Source organism: Hylobates moloch, unplaced genomic scaffold, assembly GCF_009828535.3.
Source record: "Hylobates moloch isolate HMO894 unplaced genomic scaffold, HMol_V3 SCAFFOLD_6, whole genome shotgun sequence".
In the NCBI taxonomy this organism is placed as follows: domain Eukaryota; kingdom Metazoa; phylum Chordata; class Mammalia; order Primates; family Hylobatidae; genus Hylobates; species Hylobates moloch.
This window is the reverse complement of record NW_026652281.1, coordinates 82129867-82153033: the sequence shown is the minus strand read 5'-3', so window position 1 is coordinate 82153033 and position 23167 is coordinate 82129867. Positions and strand designations below refer to the sequence as shown.

Below are 23167 nucleotides of genomic sequence, written 5' to 3'. Positions count from 1 at the left end.
CTCCTGGTGTGGGTGACCTCTCCCAGGCTGGCCAACCTCCCCCATTCAGAACCTTGCAGAGCACCAGGAGTGAATGAAGTAAAGAGAGCCCCTAGGAGTTCAAGAAGCAGAGATTTCCAAGTCCATGCACCAAAGCTCATGCACCCAATTCTCAGGAAAGGCCTCACTCAGTTAAAAAATTTTGTATCATGAAAGGGTAAATGAATTAATTAGTGAATCTGGTTTCTAAGCCAATGGCTTACTAGAAATAGTAAATTAGAAAAAAAAGGCGGTGGCTCACACCTATAATCCCAGCACTTTCAGAGGCTGAGGTGGGAGGATGGTTTGAACCCAGGAGTTTGAGGCTAGCCTGGGCAACATAGCAAACCCATCTCTAGAAAAAATAAAAAAACTAGCCAGATGTGGTGATGTTCACTGTAGTCCCAGCTATTCAGGAGGCTGAGGCAGGAGGACCGCTTGAGCCAAGGAATTTGAGACTGCAGTGAGCTAGGATTGTGCCACTGCACCCCAGCCTGGGCAACAGAGTGAGACCCTGTCTCTAAAATAATAATTTTTTTTAAAGAGAATTCTTCAAAGAAGATCTGCTCTTCCCTTCCTACACCCATTCCCTTTCCTCCCTTTCCTGAACAATGCTGTCTTACAGCCTCTAGGGGCAGGCAGAGCCAAAGAGGCATCTGCCGGGTGTGGGGAGTGAGACGCAGCAGGCCAGAGCGTGCATCAGAGCTCCAGCAGGCAGGGGGAGGGTGTCCACACGAGAGGGTGGCCTGGCTTGGCGTGGCAGAACCTGATAGGATTAGGAGGGCATCAGCAACGGGAAGGAGATGGCGAGAGAGATAAGAAACTGCTTCCGCCAGCTGTTGGTGAAATAAGTACACATTTGAAAGATAACGACAGCCAGGTTTCTAAGTGTCAGAGAAAACCGAAACACAGCTCGGGAAAGGGAGAAAATGTGGGTTGCCCTTGTGGTGTCGAATTGGAACTGGAGGTATAGGAGTAGACTCAGGATTTTCAGAAAGTGTTTAGATAGACATAGAAATTAGTATGGGTGTGTATATGTGTATGTGCACGCAGATGTGTGTAAATGTCCATATATTCCCTAGCTCTGGAAGGCCCTGGAGCAGTGCCATCCCAATAACAAAAAGGTTTTTATGGTTTTTTGAGATACGGTCTCACTCACTCACCCAGGCTGGGGTGCAGTGGTGTGACCACAGCCCACTGCAGCCTCGACCTCCTGGGCTCAGGTGATCCTCCTGTGTCAGCCTCCCAAGTAGCTGGGACTACAGGCATATGCCACCACACCCAGCTAATTTTTAATTTTTTTTTGTAGAGACAGGGGTCTTGCTACATTGCCCAGGATGGTCCCGAACTCCTGGGCTCAAGCCATCCTCCCACCTCAGTTTCCCAAAGTGCTGGGACTACAGGGGTAACAAACAGTTTTAAGGTAATCAGAATCAAAAAATGCTTGAGGTGATGCTCTGGAATAATGGGGACTAGCGAGTCGTGACAACTAAATGCAATGTGTGGTGTGGTAGCATTTTTCTGGGCTGTAGTCCCTAGATGGGTAGAGAATAAAGCCTCGGAGAGGGTGAAGAGGTGGGATGTGGAAAACGTCACAGAGAGCACAGGGCAGAGTGCAGAGAACTGCGTCCACAGGCTTCGCCACACCAGCGGATGCCCTCGCTTCCCAGCAGTGGACACAGGTCACTGGATCCTCACAAATGAGCAGCCGGGAGAATGTTAGCAGCCTGGAGATTCGGAGCTTTGTCAGCACCCTGGAAAGGTTTTGTTCTTGGGTTTCAGGTTTTTGGTTTTTGGATTTTTTTAGTAACAATATCGCTGTATTTATTCTCCTACAGTACACTTTTACATTGCTTCAACATTTTCCCCTCAAAATAAAAAAGAACAACAAAAAAAGAAATTCCAAACCTTAGAATTGAATTATTTGGCCCTTTCTCTCTCTCTTTTTTTTTTTTTTTTTTTTTGAGATGGAGTCTCGAGCTCTGTTGCCTAGGCTGGAGAGCAGTGGCGCGATCTCGGCTCACTGCAACTTCCACCTCCCGGGATCAAGCAATTCTCCTGCCTTACCCTCCTGAGTAGCTGGGACCACAGATGCATGCCACCACACCAGGCTATTTTTTTTTTTTTTTTTTTTGTATTTTTAGTAGAGACGGGGTTTCACCATGTTAGCCAGGATGGTCTCGATCTCCTGACCTCGTGATCCGCCTGCCTCGGCCTCCCAAAGTGCTGGGATTACAGGTGTGAGCCATCGCGCCTGGCCTTGGCCCTTTCTCTTTTTATCTCCTCGCAGTTCTCTCCCTTTAAAAAAAAATAATAATAATAAATTGAATTTATAAATAGAGGCGAGGTCTTGTTATGTTGCCCAGGCTGGTGTCGAACTCCTAGGCTCAAGGGATCCTCCCACCGTGGCCTCTCAAAGTGCTGATTACACGTGTGAGCCACCCCACCTGGCCCCAGCTCTCTTAATCGCCAGCACTCCTCTTGGAAGTCCCTCATCTTGATTACCTTATTTAACACAGGCCCTATCTTTTTTCTTTTTCTTTTTCTTTTTTTTTTTGAGAGGGATTTTTGTTGCTTTTGCCCAGGCTGCAGTGCAATGGCACGGTCTCGGCTCACTGCAATGTCCGTCTCCTGGGTTCAAGCCATTCGCCTGCCTCAGCGTCCCAAGTAGCTGAGATTACAGACATCTGCCACCACACCCGGCTAATTTTTTGGAATTTTTAGTAGAGACGGTGTTTCACCATGTTGGCCAGGCTAGTCTCCAACTCCTGACCTCAGGTGATCTGCTTCCCTTGGCCTCCCAAAGTGCTGGGATTACAGGCGTGAGGCGCCATGCCCAGCCAGGCCCTGTCTTCAAATACAGTCACACTGGGGTTAAACTTCAATTTATAAATTTGGGGGCGATACAAACATTCAGTCCATAACACCCCCTATCCCCCAACCCTAGGCAACCACTAGTCTACATCATATCTCTACAGATAACCTATTCTGGACATGTCATATAAATGGAATCATACAATGTGTGATCTTTCGTGTCTGGCTTCTTTCACATAGCATAATGTTATCAAGGTTCATCCACACTGTAGCATCCCATTTCTTTTTATTAGGAATAATACAGTTTCACTTTATGGATTGCTGTGGTTTGAATATGTCCCCCAGAGTTCATGTGTTGGAAACTTAACCCCCAATGCAACTGTTGAGAGGTGGGAACTTTAAGAAGTGATTAGGTTATGTGGGCTCTTCCCTCATGAATGGATTAATGGCATTGTTGCATGAGTAGGTTAGTTATCAAGGGAGTGGACAGCTGATAGATAAATGGATGGGTTCTGCCCCCAGCCCACCCCCTCTCTTGCACTGTCTTGCCCTTCCACTTTCTGCTGTGGGATGAGGCAGAAAGAAGGCCCTCACCAGATGCAGAGCCCTTGACCTTCGACTTCCCAACCTCTAGAACTGAAAGAAAGATATTTCTATTCTTTATAAATTATCCAGCCTCAGGCATTCTATGATGCAGCACAAAACAGACTAAGACATAGATATGCCACTTTTATTTCTTCAATCATCAGTTGACGGACATTTGGGTTGTTTCCACTCTGGAGCTATTATGAATAATGCTGCTATGAATATTCGTGTACAAGTTTTTTTGTGGAATATGCTTTTATTTCTCTTGGTTACATATCTAGAAGGGAAATTGCTGGATCATATAATTCTATGTTTAAACATCTGAGGAACTGCCAGAACATTTTCCAAAGTTAGTGAGCGATTTTACATTCCAACCAGCCATGTGTGAGGGTTCCAATCTCTCCATATCCTCACAAAAACTTGCTAATTACCTCTTTCTTTTCAGCTTTTTTTTTTTTTTTTTTGAGTCGGAGTCTCATTCTGTCACCAGGCTGGAGTGCAGTGGCACAATCTCTACTCACTGCAACCTCTGCTTCCTGAGTTCCAGTGATTCTCCTGCCTCAGCCTCCCGAGTAGCTGGGATTACAGGTGCCTGCCACCACGCCCAGCTAATTTTTGTATTTTTAGTAGAGACGGGGTTTCGCCAAGATAACCAGGCTGGTCTTGAACTCCCGACCTCAGGTGATCCGCCAGCCTCGGCCTCCCAGAGTGCTGGGATTACAGGTGTGAGCCACCGAGCTCGGCCTTTAAAATATTATTATTATTATTATTATTATTTGAGATGGAGTCTCACTCTGTTGCCCAGGCTGGAGTGCAGTGGTACGATCTCAGCTCATTGCAGCCTCCACCTGCCAGGTTCAAGGGATTCTCCTGCCTCAGCCTCCTGAGTAGCTGGGACTACAGGTGCCTGCCACCATGTCTGGCTAAGTTTGCTGTTACAACTTTGCAGAATTTGTTTAATAGCTCTAACAAAGTTTTTTTCATAGATTCTTTAGGATTTTCTATAAAATCACCTCATCTATAAATGGAGATAGTTTTACTTCTTCCTTTCTGATTTGCTTGCTTTTTATTTTTCCTTGCCTCATGGCAAGAGCTTCCAGGCAAGAACTGGTGAGAGCTTCCAGTAGTACAAGGCTGAATAGATGTGGCAAAAGTGGGCATCCCTTTCTTGTTTCTGATCTTAGAGGAAGAGCTTTTATTCTGTCACCATTGAGTATGATGTTGGCAGTGGGTTTTTTCATAGATGCCCTTTATTACGTTAATTGAGTTTCCTTCTATTCCTAGTTTGCTATTTTTATGATGAAGGATGCTGAATTTTGTCAAATGCTGTTTTTACACCGATTGAAATAATAATGTTTTCCCTTTATTGTATTGATGTAGTGTATTAATTGATTTTCATAAGTTAAGCTATCCATGCATTCCTGGGATAAATCCTACCTGGTTATCCTTTTTATATATTTCTGAATTTTATTTGCTGGTATTTTCTTGAGGATTTTTATGTCTATATTCATAAGAGATATTAGTCTCTAGTTTTCTTATGATGTCTTTGTCTGATTTTGACAGTAGGGTAATACTGGCCTCAGAATAAGTTGGGAGGTTTTCACTGTCATGACTTTTATAACCTAATTATAAGTAATTCTTGCCAGGTAAGGTGGCTCATGCATGTAATCCCAGCACTTTGGGAGGCTGAGGTGGGTGGATCACCTAAGGCCAGGAGTTCGAGACCAGCCTGGCCAACATGGCAAAACCCCATCTCTACTAAAATTACAAAATTTAGCCTGGTGTGGTGGCCGTGTGTGTAATCCCAGCTACTTGGGAGGCTGAGGCACGAGAATCACTTGAACCCAGGAGGCAGAGGTTGCAGTGAGCCGAGATCGTGCCACTGCACTCCAGCCTGGGTGATAGAGCAAAACTCTGTCAAAAAAAAAAAAAAAAAAAAAAAGAGGAATTAAAGAAAGAAAGAGAAAGAGAGAAACTCCTATAGTGTTCCACAGGTCACATAGACCAACCCTGGTGCACTGTGGGAAGGGACTAAAAAGGATGTGAACACCAGGAGTAGGATCACTGGGAATTATCTCAGCAGATGGCTGCCATAGCCACCAACTGACTAACATTCACTGAACACTTACCATGTGCCAGACATTGTGCTAAGCTCTTCACGTGGCTTTTCTCCTCGAATCTTCCCAGCAACCTTATGAGGTAAGTAGGTGCTGTTATTATTGCCATGTTACAGATGAAGAAATTGAGATACAGAGATTAGATTCACCAAACTGCCCAAACTCCCACAGCTATTAACTGGTGGAACCAGGAATCAAACTCAGTAGGGTGTGCGTATAATATAATTTGGGGTTTTGTTGTTGTTGTTGTTGTTTTTGAGACAGGGTTTCACTCTTTCACCCAGGCTGGAGTGCAGTGGCATGATCTCGGCTCACTGCAACCTCTGCCTCCTGGGTTCAAGCGATTCTCCTGCCTCAGTCTCCTAAGTAGCTGGGATTACAGGTGTGCGCCACCATACCCGGCCTAATTTTTGTATTTTTAGTAGAATAATTTTTGTATTTTTAGTTTCACCATGTTGGCCAGGCTGGTCTTGAACTCCTGACCTCAACTGATCCACTACCCTTGCCCTCCCAAAGGGCTAGGATTACAGGCGTGAGCCACCGCGTCTGGCTTTTTTTTTTTTTTTTTTAAAGAGACATGATCTTGCTCTGTTGCCCAGGCTGGAGTGCAGAGGTGCCACCATAGCTCACTGCAGCTTCAATCTCCTGGGCTCAAGTGATCCTCCCACTTAAGCATCCTGAGTAGCTGGGACCACAGGCGCCCACCACCAAGTCCGGCTAAATTTTAAATTTTTTTTGTAGAGATGGGGGTCTCGCTTTGTTGCCCTGGCTGATCCCTAACTCCTGGCCTCAAGCCATCCTCCCACCTTGGCCTCCCAAAGTGTTGGGATTACAGGCGTGAGCCACCGCGCCCAGTCTGTGTATCCTGATTACTAAATTTTGGGGTGCCTCCTTAAATTCTGTGCCAGAGGCCAGGGCCTCACTCGCCCTACCCTAATCCCACCCAGCCCAGTGACCCAATGTCCCCCTTCAACCTGCAGCATGACGCTTCCCAGCCCGGCTCCTCGCGCCTCCTCCTGCCCCTAGGGGTCGCCGTCGCGCCGTCATTCCCTTCCCTCGGTTCCCGGGCGAGACGCGCTGAAGGTGGGAGGAGGAGAGGCCGGCGCGTGTGCATGAGCATGGCGCGGACTCCCTCATCCTGGTGAGGGAGTGGAGGGGTTGGGTCTCCCGCGGCTGTTTGCGGAGTCCTCACTGTCTCGGTCGTTTCTCCCTGTCTTGGTGGGGGCCATTGGACAGGTCGGGGCAGTATTTGGGGGAAGCGAGAGGCAAGCAGGGCGGGCTGGATACGGGGCGCCCTATGACTGAGGTTAGGGAGGACGTCCGAGACCCCCGGCATCCTAGTCCTGGGCCGTGGGCCCCGGACGCCGGGTCAGGACGCCTCCAGTTCCCAGGGTCCCTTGCGGGGACCACGTTTACCCGCAGGCCCCGTGGCTGCCGGGTCCTCGCCACGTCCCCTTACTGGAGCTACGCGCCCGGCTGGGTTCCGATCCGCCGTGTCTCTCGGGGCGGCTCGCGGGGCAGGGGCGCTTCCGGCTCGGCCGCACGCCCAAGTGTCATGCGGGAGGTACGCGGGCAGGGACCTCACCGGGTAAGAGCGAGCGAAGGGGCCGGGCGCGGTGGCTCACGCCCGTAATCCCAGCACTTTGGGAGGCCGAGGCGGGCGGATCACGAGGTCAGGAGTTCGAGACCAGCCTGGCCAATATGGTGAAATCCCGTCTCTACTAAAAATGCAAAAATTAGCCGGGCGTGGTGGCGGACGCCTGTGGTCCCAGCTACTCGGGAGGCTGAGGCAGGAGAATCGCTTGAACCGGGAGGCAGGGGTTGCAGTGAGCCGAGATCTCACCACTGCACTCCAGCCTGAGGAACACAGCGAGACTCCGTCTCAAAAAAAAAACGAGCGAAGGGCCGCAGCCCGGGCCCACCGCCTCCACCTCTGAACACGCGCCTCCGCCGAGCCCCTCGACCCCGCGCCAGGCGAGGCTTGGTGGGGCGTTCCGTGGACCCCACACGCACGTCGGTGTTATCAGGAGGGAAAGGGCGGGCCAGCCCCTCCACCGCCTTTGCCGCCGGCCGTCCACCCTCCATTCTACTGCTGGAGCCGCTTCCCAGCGATTCTCCGGCAGTGCTGGCTGCAGCACACCCGGCCCGCCTTAAAATCCCAGCCGCCTCCCCCGTCCCCGAGTCCTCCCCTGGGTTCTGTCCTTAACCTCATCACCGACCCCACATACACACAGGCATGAACACCCATCTTTTCACACGCCCCGTTTGCTTTCTCAGAAAGCAGATACTCTTAAACTGAGAGGGTTTGGTGAGGTTAAAATTTATCTTGTGACATTGAGTCCAGCAGTTCAGAGCCTTGAACACCTCAGTACGTGGCCTTGACCTTAGTTTATTACTTCTGTATTCTGCTGGGCGCTGTGGCTCACGTCTGTAATCCCAGCACTTTGGGAAGCCAAGGCGGGAGGATCGCTTAAGCCCAAGAGTTGGAGAGTAGCGTAGGCAACATAATGAGATCCTGTCTACACTAATTATTTAAAAAAGAAAAAAAATTAGCCAGGTGTGGTGGTGCACACCTGTGATCCCAGCTACTCAGGAGGCTGAGGGAGGGTCGCTTGAGCCGAGGAGGTCGAGGCTGCAGTGAGCCATGATGGTGCCACTGCACTCCAGCCTGGATGATAGAGGGAGAGCCTGTCTCTAATACTAATAATAATCAATAATAATACTGTACGGTGTGCCCATTACTCAGGAGGCACTGTAGTAGAAGGATAAGCTGTGGAGGTAACTAAGGATAAACAGATAACCATTTAGCTAAAAAGATTCTTAACCTTGGCTGTTGTTACTCCTGGGTGCAGCACAGACAATTTTGAAAGCTCCCAGGTAATCCTACTGTGCAGCTAGCACTGAGAACCACTGCTTTAACCCCTGAGGAAGGTAGGTAGGGCCTAGGGTGGCCCGAAGCACTGGGCCGGGCACCTCCAGCAGGGAGCAATCTCAACCCTTTATCCCTGTGAGTTGCTCAAATTGTAACATTTTCTGTGGGTTCTATGCTGTGAAAACAGGAAGCACTGCCCTACAGTAACAAGCATGCTTGACAGCCCTTGTGTCAGATCATTCATTGGAAGAGAGGGGAATCAAATCACAAAAGGCCAGCTGGAAAACACACGCTCATCTAGGGATGAGATCAGGAAAGCCTGGGCAAGGCTGATGACAGGGAATGTAGGAGAGGAGTTATAGTCACAGGAAGAATGTTGAGTGATAGTGGAAAACTAGATGGAAATTTCTGGCAGCCTGTGGTACTTTTAATTGGCACAAGGACTGATTTCAGTAACAGGTCCCCACTGACTCCCAAAGGAGAGTTGCGGGAATTGCTGTGGTCTTCCTAGGGCCCTCAAGACCATGAATGGGCTGGAGTCTGGACCAGTCTCAGGCACTAGCAAATTGAACACTAGCTCATTCATACTGGTATAAGAGCTGCTACTTTATCGAGGCCAGAGGCCCTTTCTTATATGGGGCAGCAGCTGCGCTCCTGGGAATGATTCCTACATAAAAGATTCCACGGGGGAAAAAAATAAGCTCTGTGCATTCCATGAAGATGCTCATTACAGCATTATCTCTACCAATGATCTATTCCAATAATAAAGGAAATGAATACAATATAATATGGTATTTCAAACAAAGCCATTAAAATAGATCATTATGAAAGAATGTGAATGAATGAGAAATGTTTGTAAGTTAAAAAAATGCTTATTTTTCAGAGAGCAAAATTAGACTCTTCTGTTGCTTGGAATGGCTTCCTCTTGCTCTGTGTCTGAACTATGATTATGGAGTAGTTAAAATGCATATGCATGTTGGCAAAGCCTGAATAAAATATGCAAACGTAAAAATATTTTTTGTAGAGGAGATGAAATTATGGAGGAAGGAGTGTGTCTATTTCAAAATTGTCCTAATGAGAAGTATTGTGGCATAGTAGTTAAGAGGAAGCTCCCTGGAGCCAAAAAATTTTTTTACTGTATGTATGGCTTTTCTAAATTATTTAAACTTTCTATGCCTCAGTTTCTTCACCTGTAAAATGGGGTAATCGTTAGTATCTTGGAGAGTTGTTGTGAGGTCTAACCAATATGTGGAAACTCTTAGAATAGTATCTGGCACGTAGTAAGTACACTGTAAGTCCTGACTATTTCAACTCCGTTTTATTTATAGCTTAATAAAATATTTTAAAGATAGTTGGCCAGTCAGCACTGATACTCCTGTCTACCTGTGTTACATCTCAGAAGAAGCTTAGCCTATCTGTGCTGACACTTACTGAAGTATAAGTTATATATAAAACACACCCATTTTGAGTGTACAGGTTGCTGGTTTTTGGTGAATGTATACACGGGTATAACCATCATCACATTTAGGGTGCAGAACTTTGCCGTCACCCTCTCATGCCCCATGCAGTCAGCTGCTCTCTCCCTGACCCAGCCCCAGAGAACCACTGGTCTACTTTCTGCCCCTATGAATAAATTTTGCTTTTTGTAGAAACAGAAGTTCACAGAAATTGAATCATATAGTATGTATTCTCTTGTATCTGTCTTCTCTGGTTTAACATAATTTTGAGATTTATCCATTGCTTGCAGGTAACAGCAGTTCCACTTTGTTGCTAGTATTCTGTTACATGGGTAAACCACACTTTCTTTATTCTTCCACCCATTGATGGACATTTGGATGTTTCTAGCTTATGCCTATTATGAATAAAGCTGATATGCACATTTGTGAAAAAGTCTTTGTGTGGACGTATGTTTTTATTTTCCTTGAGTAAATCCTAAGAGTAGAATTATTGAGTCATGTGGTAAGTGTACATTTAATTTACTGTTAACCGAAACTGGTTTCCAAAATGCCCAGGCCATTTTACATTTCCCCAGCAACGTGTGAGACTCCATATCCTCAGGCAACAGTTAGCACCTTCAGTCTGCTCGATTTTAGTGGGTGCATAAGGGCACTCATTGTGGTTTTAATTTGCATTTCCCGGGTGACTGATGATAGCACATCACTTTTTTTTTTTTTTATACTTTAAGTTCTAGGGTACATGTGCACAATGTGCAGGTTTGTTACATATGTATACATGTGCCATGTTGGTGTGCTGCACCCATTAACTCGTCATTTACATTAGGTATATCTCCTAATGCTGTCCCTCCCCCCTTCCCCCACCCCACAACAGGCCCCGGTGTGTGATGTCCCCCTTCCTGTGTCCAAGTGTTCTCATTGTTCAGTTCCCACCTATGAGTGAGAACATGCGATGTTTGTTTTTTTGTCCTTGCGATAGTTTGCTGAGAATGAGCACATCACTTTTAAATGGTAGCTCACTTACTTCTAGGGAAGGAAGGAGAGCAATGAGTCAAAAGAAGTTCCACTGTTTTTGAGCTTAGGTGTCCAAGAGAATGAAACTGGTGCCACCAACAAAAGTGAAATTAGGAGTCAGTGATTTTTTGGCATAGGGGTATTAAATTTGAAGTGATGGCAGGATGTTAAGGGGGAAAATACCTGGGTGGCAGCATGCTTTGCAGGCTTGGAGCTCAGTGGGAGGTCAGGTCCTGAGATAAGAGCCAAGTATCCACTGTGAGGTGAAGCACAAACGGTGAGAGGGAGAGAGATGAGACCCAAGGATCAAGCCAGGGCTCAGAGCAGCCAGAAGCATCTGTTCCCCAGTCCCCATTTCCAAGTAATGGAAAATCCAGACTGATAGGTCTAATAGGCCTAAAAATAGATAAAATTAGCCCACTTATATATGAGCCACTGGAATACTTTCTAGTCCTATTGCAAACTCTACTCTTGGCTAATTTGATTGTTAAAATTGTAAATTAAAAGTTATCTATACCCTTTTTAAAAAAGAGTTTCAATATGGTTTGTGACAAATCAGTTAATTATCTTTGTGGCCTGAGGGCCCCCCTTCTTTTAATCACCTTAACCAATAAAGCAATAATGTCTTTCTGAAGCTGATTCTTTTTGATGGTTTGTGTTTGGATGTTCAAGGTTAGTGAGGAAATGATCCTTACCATGCTTTTGTAATTTTAATACAGACAGGGTCTTGCTTTGTTGCCCAGGCTAGTCTCCTGGGCTCAAGGATCCTCTGGCCTTAGCCTCCCAAAGTGCTGGGATTATAGGCATGAGCCACTGTGCCCAGCCTCTTGCTACACTTTCATTCAGGATAAAGATGGTAATATCCAAGACTACTAAAAGTCTTATAACCCCAATCCAAATTTTAAAATAAATCTTACTATTAAGAAGCATTGATTGGCCATGTGCAGTGGCTCACGCCTGTAATCCCAGCACTTTGGGAGGCCGAGGTGGGTAGATCACGAGGTCAGGAGTTTGAGACCAGCCTGACCAACATGGTGAAATCCCGTCTCTACTAAAATACAAAAAAAAATTAGCCGGGCATGGTGGCAGGCGCCTGTAATCCCAGCTACTCGGGAGGCTGAGGCAGGAGAATCACTTGAACCCGGGAGGCAGAGGTTGCAGTGAGCCAAGATAGATAGCACCACTGCACTCCAGCCTGGGTGACAGAGCAAGACTCCCTCTCAAAAAAAAAAAAGCATTGATTATAGGAGGCCGGGCATGGTAGCTCATGCTTGTAATCCCAGCACTTTGGGTGGCCCAGGTGGGCCAACCGCTTGAGCCCAGGAGTTTGACAGCAGCTTGGGCAACATGATAAAAACCAGCTTCTACCAAAAAAAAAAAAAAAAAAAAAATGCTAGGCCTAGTGGTATGCACCTATAGTCCCAGCTACTTGAGAGACTGAGGTGGGAGGATCACTTGAGTCAGAGAGGCAAAGATTGCAGTGATCAGAGATCGTACCACTGCATTCCATCCTGGGCAACAGAGATAGACCCTGTCTTAAAAAAAAAAAAAAAAGGAAAGAAAAAGTCAAATAATAATAAAGAAGCATTGATTATAGGATTCTGAAAGCAAAGTCTCCTTTGCAGTTTGTAGTAAAATTCTTCTGTGGTTTTCTCTCCCTCTAGAGAGAATGATGGCTCCGGGATCTGAAATCTTTCCTTCCGCAAGAACTGGACACAGCAGTGAGGACCAGCGTATCCAAGAGGACGGACCTAGTGATGGGGAACACCCAGGGACACGCCCGAGAGCCTCAATAAACACCTTCAGATGACATTGCCCAGAGTCTTACATTAGAGAACTCTCCTGACAGCCCCCGAGGCCTGGGGCCGGGTGCGGCTCCCAGACTGTGAGCTCGTGGCCACGGGAAGCCTCAGTGCGGCAGAGGCCCCACAGCTGCGCGGAGTGCGGCAAGAGCCTCCCATACAGTTACTCCCTGAGCGGTCATCTCCGAAGCCCCCCTGCTCGTTAGAAGCCTTCCCCCGCCCTGACTGTGGAAAGCGTTTCAGCCAGAGCTCTGACCTGCTGCAGCAGTGCCTGCGGAAGGGGTTTTACTCAGAGCGCATCCCTCCTCCAGCACTGGCGGGTCCACAGCGACTGGCGAGAGACCTTGTCACTGTCCCCAGTGCGGCAAGACCTGCTGTGGCCGCTCCAACGTCATCAAGCACCAGCGAGTCCACTCGGGAGAAGCCATTCGTCTGCGGGGAGTGCGGCAAGGGCTTAGTGGCCAACTCTGCTGCTGGCTCACCAAGGAGCACACACTGGCCGAAGGAAGCCCTGCGTCTGTCCCCAGTGCCAGCAGGTTTTTGGGGACCGGTGGAAGCTGATCCGCCACCAGCGAATTCACACAGGAGAGCGTCCCTTCTGCTGCTGCAGCTGCGGTGACAGCGTCAGTGAGAAGACCTCCCTCTCCCAGAGCGTCCTCCCGCACCCAAGGGAGAAGACCTGCAGGCCTGGGAGCGTGGAGAGCGTCAGCCTCGCACCCAGCTCAGTCGCCCCGGGCAGCACCTCCGGGCTCCGGCCCTGTGGGAGCCCCGGGTCCTTCCTTCAACATCTGCCCCCATCCACACTCCTGCCCCGACCTCCCTTCCTTTATCCTGGCCCCCCACTCAGTCTCCAGCCTCTGGTTCCATCCGGCCTTCCTGCAGGGCCTGCAGGGCCTCCGGGAGGCCTGAAGTTGCCCAGGTTCCGCCAGCCACCCAGCCAGCAGCTCAGCAGGAAGGGGCAATGGGGCCCAGAAGGTGTGCGAGCACGGGACGGGACTCGCGGGAGGCGGTTCAGGCCCCAGGCTACCCTGAGCCAGTCCGGGAGGCCTCGCAGCACAGAGCGGCCCGACCTCTCGGCGAGGCCAGGGCCAGGCTTCAGCGACAGTGCCGAGCTCCTCCGCCGCCCTCGAACCCACACTGGAGAGGAGCCCTACCAGTGTTTCCGGTGTGGAAGGCCTCCAGCCAGAGGTCCAACCTGGCCCGACACTGAAGAACCAGCGTGCTGCAGCCCTGGGTGGAATAGTTGCAGCCCCCGGTGGACTGTGGATCTGAGATGCAGTCCCCTCCCTCCACAAAGACCCGCTCAGGACGGCTTTTCTGTATGGCAGATCTTTCTCAGAAGTGCTGGGGGCTATGTTGTTTGTTTTTTTCCCCTGAATTCTCGCTCCTTTCCCTTATACATTAAGGGATTTAGGCAGGTGAGGCTGCGGGCGGTGACTCACACCTGTAATCCCAGCGCTTTAAGAGACCGAGGTGGGAGGATCGCGTGAGACCAAAGAATTTGAGACCAGCCTGGGCAGCCTAGCGAGACCGCATCTCTGTGAAATAAAAATAAAACGAGCTGGTGTGGTGGCGCTGGCCTGTAGTCCCAGCTACTCAGGAGGGTGAGGCGGAAGGATTGCTTGAGTTGGAGAGTTCAAGGCTGCAGTGAGCTATGATCAGGCCACTGCACCCCAGCGTGGGCGACAGAGTGAGACCCTGTCTCTCTAAAATAACTAAAATAACAAAAGGATCTAGGTAGGTAGTAGGCAAAGGTATATTATCAAAGTAATAATAATATACAAGGTATATTCTTGGTGTGGACAGGAATAATATTGTGTTATCTTAATATTAGTGATTAATATTATTTCTCTCTCCTTTTTTTTTTTCTTAAGACGGAATCTCGCTCTTTTGCCTAGGCTGCAGTGCAGTGGCATGATCTCTGCTCACTGCAACCTCCATCTCCCGGGTTCAAGCGATTCTTCTACCTCAGCCTCCTGAGTAGCTGGGATTACAGGCGCCTGCCACCACGCCCAGCTAATTTTTGTATTTTTAGTAGAGAGGGAGTTTGACCGTGCTGGCCAGGCTGGTCTTGAACTCCTGACCTCAGGTGATCCGCCCACCTTAGCCTCTCAAAGTGCTGGGATTATAGGCATGAGCCACCGCACCTAGCCTCTCTTTTAGATAAGTATTTTTAAAAGTGTTTGTTGGTTGTCTTAACGATGTGCTATTAGAGTGAGGAAAAAAAAGTTACCCTATGAGAATTTAAACTGCATGAAAGTCTGTGGTAGCATTACTGGTTCGGTTTCCAAGCTTGCTACCCCAGTCCTTGATGCCTCTTTCTCCCAATCCAAGTAGTATCAGGCACTGCCGTCTACTTGTTGTACCTCAGAAGAGGTTTTGACAGCACTCCGTGCCCTCTGTGGCCTGTGCTCTCTCGCAGGTGCAAGTCCTGTCATCATGAGCCTGGACTGTTGCAGAAGACTCCTAGCCAATCTCCCCTGCTTCCCGCCTCTGCATTCTGGTTCAGCATCCATAGAACCTACCAGTTATTATAGATTCCTCCCTCAGACTCCAGACTCCAACACTAAATCTGATGTCAGTCTCCTGCCCAAAAGCATCTCCTGCCTGCCACTCCCACCCCTCCAGCCCCTCCGCCGACCCCAGCAGGGCCTATAGAACAGGGTTCAAATGCTTTAGTGTGGCATGCATGCTTCTCCATTGGGCTTTGCCTGACCTCTGTGCCTTTGCTTGCCAGGGCCTCCTGCACCTCTGTGTCTTTGCACTTGATTTATTTCCTTCCACTGCCCAAAATGACCTTTCCCCTTTTCTGTCTCCCAGACTTGCCCTACTCATTCATATGAGCCCCACTTCCACTGAGAGACTGCCCCACCTCTCGTGTCACACCTGACGTGGTGAGTGCTCCAGTGGCATTGAGAACGTAGGGCATGTCTGTCTGGTAACCTGTCTATCTCCCCAGCAGACTGAGCTCCACGAGAGCAGAGACCCTGGTACAGGGCCTGGCTCACAGTGGGTGCTCAATTAATATTACTTATGTGAAGGAACCAATTCCAGCTGCTCAAGTATTCTGTGCTAAAACTTGGGTTTCTTTCATCCTTGTTGTCCTCCCAAGATACAATGTGTACATACTTGGAAAGTTAGCCAAGGTGACCCCACCCAATCAATCGATGTCTTCCTGGTTACTGTGCCTGTCATTCGATGATTCCATGGTTATGTTTATAGTGATAACAGAAAAAAGCAACTGAAAACAATATTGTTTACTTGGGCCTCGTGCATCTCCTCCACACATTTGTAGAAATGAGATTACCACAAATTGCCAAGACGGTTGTATCAAATTTTCAGCAGCATCAGTCATAGGCCAAAAAGGCCTTTGAGTGTATTTTTAATAATCAGCATTTACTGGTGGCAAAATACTGGTTTAGAAAATATCTGAGATTATGGTCAGGCATGGTAGCTCACGCTGGTAATCCCAACACTTTGGGAGGCTGAATCACCTGAAGTCAGGAGTTCAAGACCAGTCTGGCCATAATTTCAGATAGTGAGATTTTGGTGAAACCCCGTCTTTACTAAAAATGCAAAAATTAGCCAGGCATGATGGCGCACATCTATAATTCTAGCTACTCAGGAGGCTGAGGCTGCAGTGAGCTGAGATTGCACCACTGCACTCTAGCCTGGGCAACACAGTGAGACTCCGTCTAAAAAAAAAAAAAAATTCTGAGATTAATAGGTTGCCATTTTAGGAGCTCTTTATAGACCAGCTGGCCTAGTGGTCCTGGTCCCATAATATGTGAGGTAACGCTCTCGCAGGGGAGCCCCAGTTTCAAACTCTGTCCTAGTTTGCAGCCTTGGCTCAAATGACCCCAGTCATGAGGCAAACCAAGCACAAGTGTGCAAGTATCATGGGTTCAGCCAGAACATCAGTGTTCCCAGCATTACACACAGATTTGAGAGAAATCAAGTCACAGTGTAGAGATGTATTGTGATGTGTCACACTACACTATTATGAAACGGAAGAAAATAAAATTATAAGCCTCAACCTTTAAATATTGAGCAACTTGGGCTGTATCTCAATGTGTAATTTATTTGTCTCACTTCATTTTCACAAATATTAAATCCCTTCATATCAAGTGCCTATTAGGTTTAATTCATTAAAGGCATACATACTCCAGAATGTTTATTAAATATATTTCTATCATTTCTACAAAAGAAGCCCCAAAACTTCAATAAAACATGGATCAGTACAGGGGAACAGAAATCAGAAATGTGCTGGTAAAAGTTTAGAGATGTGCTATAGCTTCACAAAAAATGTTTAACAATAAATTAGGACTTAAAGCCCCATTTCTATAATAATAGGGGATCTGTTATTTCACATAACTGAAAAGTCTTAAGAGTTCAGCTCTTTCTCAATTCTGGTACATCTTGACTCAGAGGTTCACATAATATTAACAGGGCTAGATCTCCCATTTTTCAGGTCTGCTCTGAAAATGGCTTCAATATTGGCTTCAATTGAAGGCCCCAGCCTGAAGCTCCAGCAGCTCCAAGTCCATTTGAAGTACAATTGTATTTCAACAGTCCAAGAGAGAGGCCTGAAAATTGGAACTCATGGACTTGTGCCCCTCCCTACAACAATCATCCCAGCCTGGGCAACACAGTGAGACCCATCTCTACAAAAAATTAAAAAATTAGCTGAGCATAGTGGTTTGTGCCTATAATCCCAGCTACTTGGGAGGCTGACATAGGAGGATTGCTTGAGCCCAGGAGTTCGAGGCTGCAGTGAGCTATGAACACACCACTGCACTCCAGCCTGGGTGACAGAGCCAGACCCTGTCTCAAAACAAAATACAAAAAACAATCACTACGGCCGGGTGGGATGGCTCACTCCTGTAATCCCAGCACTTTGGGAGGCCGAGGCAGGCAGATCACTTGAGGTCAGAAGTTCGAGACCAGCCTGGCCAACGTGGTGAAACCCCATCTCTACTAAAAATGCAAACAAGTAGCCAAGCGTGGTGGTGTGTACCTATAATCCCAGCTACTCGGGCGGCTGAGGCAGAATAATCACTTGAACATGGGAGACAGGGGTTGCAGTGAGCCAAGATTGCACCACTTCACTCCAGCTTGGGGAACAGAGTGAGACTCTGTCACAAAAAAAATAAAATAAAATAAAATAAAATCACTATGGCCTGGAGAATAGAATGCTCTGATTGGGTAGGCCTGGATCATGTGGCCCTTCTTGGAGCTAGAGGAGGGAGTCAACCCCACTTGAACTGAGAATAAGGGGGGCAGGGGTACGTGTGTTAGTATCAGAAAAAAAGGCATAGATATATTGGTCATATGACACAAAACAGTAGACATCCACTATTACATAGCCGCTGGCCCCTCGCAAGTGCAGAGGGAGCTCAGAGCCCTGTTTATTTAGAGTCTATGCCCCTGTTGCCACTGGACCCCACCCCAATGCTGTCTGAGCTCCAACTCTCTCCACCTGTTCGTTCTAGCTAACCCATGTCCTGTATCACCATACAGTTGTTTTTCCAGGACAATTCCAATTTCAAACACGCTGTCCCTAGGGCCCCCATAAACATTTATACTTAGTAGATCACATGTTGTAATCGATCTTTGCTTTAGAAAATGTGGTCACGGTATGCAGCATCCCAGGAAGAGGGCACAAGAGAAACTGACCCTGAGTCATGCCTCCACCTCCTTCACACCTCTGAAAAGTGGCTGAGATGCTGCCCTCCGGGGTTTATTAGCACCTGGTGAGTTTGTTCTTCCCTCTGCCTAAAGTGGAGGAAAAATTAAACCTCTAGAAACTGAAAGTGTTGGCAGCAGCCAGGTTAAGAACTGTGTGAGTGAGAACTTACAAAAACAATGCTGAGTGCACAGCCTTGAAGAGACAGCTCTGCACACCCTCTAGAGAGGCAGGTAAGATGGTGATGGGCCCAGAAAAGCACAGACCACCTGAGCGGAGGTCTCTGGGTACCTGGGCAAGTGCACCTCGTGATGGTGACAGCAGCCCAGGACAGAAGTGGCCCTCCTCAGGGCGTTCTTGACGTCCCAGCAAGAAAACCTCTCCATAGGAGCTCCCAAGCTAAGAACAAACGGATGGGAATTCCCAGGGAATTGTTTGGCAACAACCAGAAAAACTCTGAGGGGCCATTTAGGGGAGAAAAGAAGCCTAGAACCTTTTCTTCCTCCTTTTTTTTTTTGAGACAGTCTTACTCTGTCGCCTAGGCTGAAGTGCAGTGGCACAATCTTGGCTCACTGCAACCTCCACCTCCTAGGATCAAGCGATTCTCCTGCCTCAGCCTCCCGAGTAGCTGGTACTACAGGCACAGGCCACCACACCCAGCTAATTTTTGTATTTTTTAGTAGAGACGGGGTTTCACCATGTTGGCCAGGCAAGCCTCGAACTCTTGACCTCAAGTGATCCACCCTCCTTGTTCTCCCAAAGTGCTGGGATTACAAGCGTGGGCCACCATGCCTGGCCTCTAGAACTTTGTCAAGTAAAAATACCTGTCTTCATGTCTGTTTTCTCCAGGAGCCATTATCTTATATACGTAGGGAGGGGGCTATGTGTAGAGGGAGATGCCAGGTATCTTTAACTGGAATAGGGCCCCATCTTCTCTGCAACAATGCCAAAGTCCAGCTGGGAAAAAAACTGTAGGAAGAATTCTATTATAGTTCAGTGAGAGCTCAGGAATCATTTTTGTAACACTGTATAACATTTGACTGCTTCAAGGAGGTTATTTTTTTTAAAAAAGTAGCAGCAGCAGCTGAAAGTTGGGTGGAACCTACTATTCAGTTTATTACCCAGAAACAGGTATAGATCCCCTTCTTGAAAATGTATCTTCCTCATTTTTCTTTCATATATTAAATTCAGATTATATGTCTATATAATTCATTCTTCTTTTGTATATGAAGTTCATATTAGTACATCAGCCCTTGATCAAAGCTGGAAGCTTCCTATTGGATTGTAATTCTGAAAAGGCATTGCTGTAGGGTTAACCAAAGTAACAAGGTTCAAGCATTCATTACATACATATTTTTAGAACACCTACTTCATGCCAAGGTCCCTGCCTGGTGCTGAGGACAGAACAGGCAGATGTCATCCTGCCTGGTCTTGTGGCTTTCTTGTGACCTGCTTTGATAGAGGGTGAACACCGGCCCTGTCTAGGCTTTCTTTCTCCAAGTAGTTGTATTTTTCAGATTGAAATAATGCACTTTGCAGTAGACACCTGTCAGGCTTGTGGCTGCCTGGAACCTTTTGAATACTCATCCTAGACCTGGAGATTTTCCCTACAATTCCTGCCTCCCTAAGGCAGAATCCAGAGCTCAGTTTCCCATCCCCTCCTGCAGCTGGGGGACCTAGGGGTTGCCAGTTGGTGCAATCACATAATTCTTTCAGAAAAGAGCGACCCAGGATACACGTTTCATGAAGAATCTGTTTTCAAGAGGGGATGAGGGTGGAAAATTCCGGCTTTCCAGGGCAGCCTTAATGAAGCTTTTGGCATCCAGGGTCCAGCAGTGTGAGCTGTGGGAGTGTCACTGCAGCTGGCCAACGGAATGACTCGTTTCTGACTGTGCAGACTGTAGGCCTCTCTGGCTATACCAGACATAGCGAGCTACCTAAGATTCTCAATTACCTATCTTTTGAAACTAGTGAGAGTGAGTTCTGTTCTTCGCAAAGAACTGTGACTAATACATATACTGAACTACTGTTACGTGCCAAAATCCAGGTTGACACATTCCTACCTTACATAAACTTCATAAAAATGATGTAAGGGCCGGGTGCGGTGGCTCATGCCTGTAATCCCAGCACCGTGGGAGGCTGAGGCAGGAGGATCACGTGAGCTCAAGAGTTCCACACCAGCCTGGACAATATAGTGAGATCCCCGTCTCCATTATTTAAAAAATCTTTTAAGGTACAAATTATTATACATTTTACAGCTGAAAACACTGAGACTCAAAAAGACACTTAATTCATTCTACAAATATTTATTAAAGCCCAACTGTGTGCCAGCCACCAGGCATAGAATAGGGAACAAAATAGTTTCCCTGCAACTATATAAAAAGAATGGCATGTTGTACTTAAATGCCCCCTTGCCAAAATAAGAGGCACAGGACAACAGCTGTCTGGAGACGACCTCAAGCCAGTCAGGCCCCATTTTAAATATAGAAACCCCTAAGAATAGCCGCCAGTGCTCCAGACTTAGCATGTGATTGGCCCAGAGAGGGAAGGTGACCCCAGGCCCCAGGAAAGGGAGCGAGGACAGCGCTGGTTCCCGGCTCTCCGCACCACCATGGCTTTGCCTCTGAGGCCCCTGACCCGGGGCTTGGCCAGCGCTGCCAAAGGAGGCCACGGAGGGGCAGGAGGTGAGTGGGGAGCGGGCGGATCCCGGGGCTCCCCTACCCTGCCCACCTGTTCCCGGGCCCGCCGCCTCAAGACCGCCGCGCTCACCCCGCTCCGTCCGCAGCTCGCACCTGGCGTCTGCTGACCTTCGTGCTGGCGCTGCCCAGCGTGGCCCTCTGCACCTTCAACTCCTATCTCCACTCGGGCCACCGCCCGCGCCCCGAGTTCCGTCCCTACCAACACCTCCGCATCCGCACCAAGGTACGCGGGACGGGCGCGCGGGCGGCACGGGGGTGCTGCGGAGTGCGCGGGGCGCGCGGGGGTGCTGTGGGGTGCTGTGGGGTGCTGCGGGGCGCGCGGGAGGCGCGGACTCTGGACTCATGGCGCTTACGCGCGCTCCCTCCTCCGCTCTCTCCACAGCCCTTCCCCTGGGGGGACGGCAACCACACTCTGTTCCACAATACCCACGTCAACCCTCTGCCCACGGGCTACGAACACCCCTGAGGCCCCGGACGCCCCCAGGCACAATAAAGGTGTGAAGCTTCGCGTCTGCGGCTCTGTAGGGAGGGCGGGGCCGCGAGGAGCGCGCCCAGAGGCGCCCGCTCCGCGCATGCGCCCAGCTTGGTCGGCGCCCCTGTTCCGCGCATGCGCCTAGCGCGGTGGGCGCTCCACGTGCTTTTCCCACGTCGCTGATACGGGGGTGCTCGAGGGAGCCTCCTCCACTCACAGGTAGGCGATCCCAGCTCCCTCTCTCTCACCTAGTAATAATGAGGCCTCTCACGCACACCAATTAATAATTAGGGCTCTAGGCTGTAATGGGCTTCCCCGTACACCGAATCCTCACAGTAACGCTGGGAGCAGGGTGTAAATTTAGTTCCCCTTCTCCAGAGGAGGACCTGAGATTCTCGCGAATTAAATGACTTGTCCAAGTTCCGGCAGCTCGGCAGAGCCACCATGGGAGCCCAGGGCTGCAGATCCTGAAGTCCCACTTCTTGCCTGACACCTGAGCCGCTGGTGTCTGTGAATCCCAGCTATCTGGATTTCAGAGGGAGGCTCCACAGTCCTGTGTGTGAGGCCTTGGGACCTAATGCTGGATTTGGAATCTTTTGATAATTCTCTATAATATTTCTCAATGGGTCTTCTATATGAGAAATCACATGCTCCTAGCCTGGCTCTCCTGGCTTCTGAGTACCTCATTCAAGGGGGACAGGAGTTCAAATGAGCTCTGGACGTTTCTTCACCTCCTAGGACAGCCTGCCCACTTACCATTACGGAGGAACCTGAAGTGTGTGAAGAAACCCGTGACCAATGCATGCCTGCGTGCCCGTGCATGCGCATGCACACACACACACACACACACACACTCACTCTTTGACCCTCTCCCCTGATACGCCTCTCAGCCCCATCAAGAAAAGATGACTGCAGGCTCCCATCACCATAGAAAGTGAAAAAACTTTTTCAATGCCCACAAATAGGTTCCCCCAACTATTCCCAGAGAGGCACTCAGGTCCCTGGGTTATAGCTCTTCCATGCAAGGAAAGTGTGCTATAAACATCCTCATTTCATGTGACAGTTCTTACGCATATGAAAATTTATGCTGGTACCATGCCTGCTTCTGTAAAAAGTGGGTCATTGTTGAAAAAGGTGGACAGATATGTAAAAACATTACAATTTCTATCTCTCCGAGAAGGTGCTTAGCACCTGGTAGGTTGCTTAGGCCAGTGCAGATCTATTCAGAAGTTGTTTTCATGTAAGTTGATTTATGGGTGCAAACAAGAGCAGCCCACAGTGGTAGAGATAAACAGAAAAGTGGATTATTAGGACAAAGGCACATTTGGGGCCACACAGCTGAAATCGTCCCCAGTGAATGTGGCAGTGTCTTCAGGCTTGTCCTCCAGCATTTCCTTGTAGTGGCGTTTGAAGAAGCCAAGCTATCAGGGGAAATAAATTAGAAAAGCTGGGTAAGGCCGGGCATGGTGGCTCACACCTGTAATCTCAGCACTTTGGGAAGCTGAGGAAGGTGGATCACCTGAGGTCAGGAGCTGGAGACCAGCCTGGCCATCATGGTGAAACCCCGTCTCTACTAAAAATACAAAAATTAGCTGGGCGTGGTGGTGCGCCTGTAATCCCAGCTACTTGGGAGG

General features: G+C 48.5%; 3 protein-coding genes across 3 annotated transcripts in view; 2 read left to right on the top strand and 1 right to left on the bottom strand.

Moving 5' to 3' along the window:
- The first annotated feature begins 6493 nt into the window (after positions 1-6493).
- ZNF843 (zinc finger protein 843) lies at positions 6494-13973 on the top strand. Its single transcript, XM_032156029.2, is given in 7 exon segments — positions 6494-6675; positions 6957-7098; positions 12883-13113; positions 13115-13180; positions 13182-13267; positions 13269-13579; positions 13582-13973. Coding segments are annotated over 7 exon segments (1323 nt in total). The 3' UTR covers positions 13887-13973.
- Positions 13974-20698: 6725 nt separating this feature from the next.
- On the top strand, positions 20699-21569 carry LOC116471196 (cytochrome c oxidase subunit 6A2, mitochondrial). Its single transcript, XM_032157238.2, has 3 exons — positions 20699-21046; positions 21148-21284; positions 21444-21569. Exons 1-3 carry the CDS (start codon positions 20974-20976, stop codon positions 21525-21527), a joined length of 294 nt encoding a protein of 97 aa, XP_032013129.1. The 5' UTR covers positions 20699-20973; the 3' UTR covers positions 21528-21569.
- Positions 21570-22840: 1271 nt separating this feature from the next.
- The window catches only part of ITGAD (integrin subunit alpha D), a 32686-nt gene continuing 32359 nt past the window's right edge, over positions 22841-23167 (bottom strand). Inside the window, 1 exon segment of the mRNA XM_032155931.1 lies at positions 22841-22954. Within this exon segment, the coding sequence (XP_032011822.1) occupies positions 22841-22954 (114 nt within the window).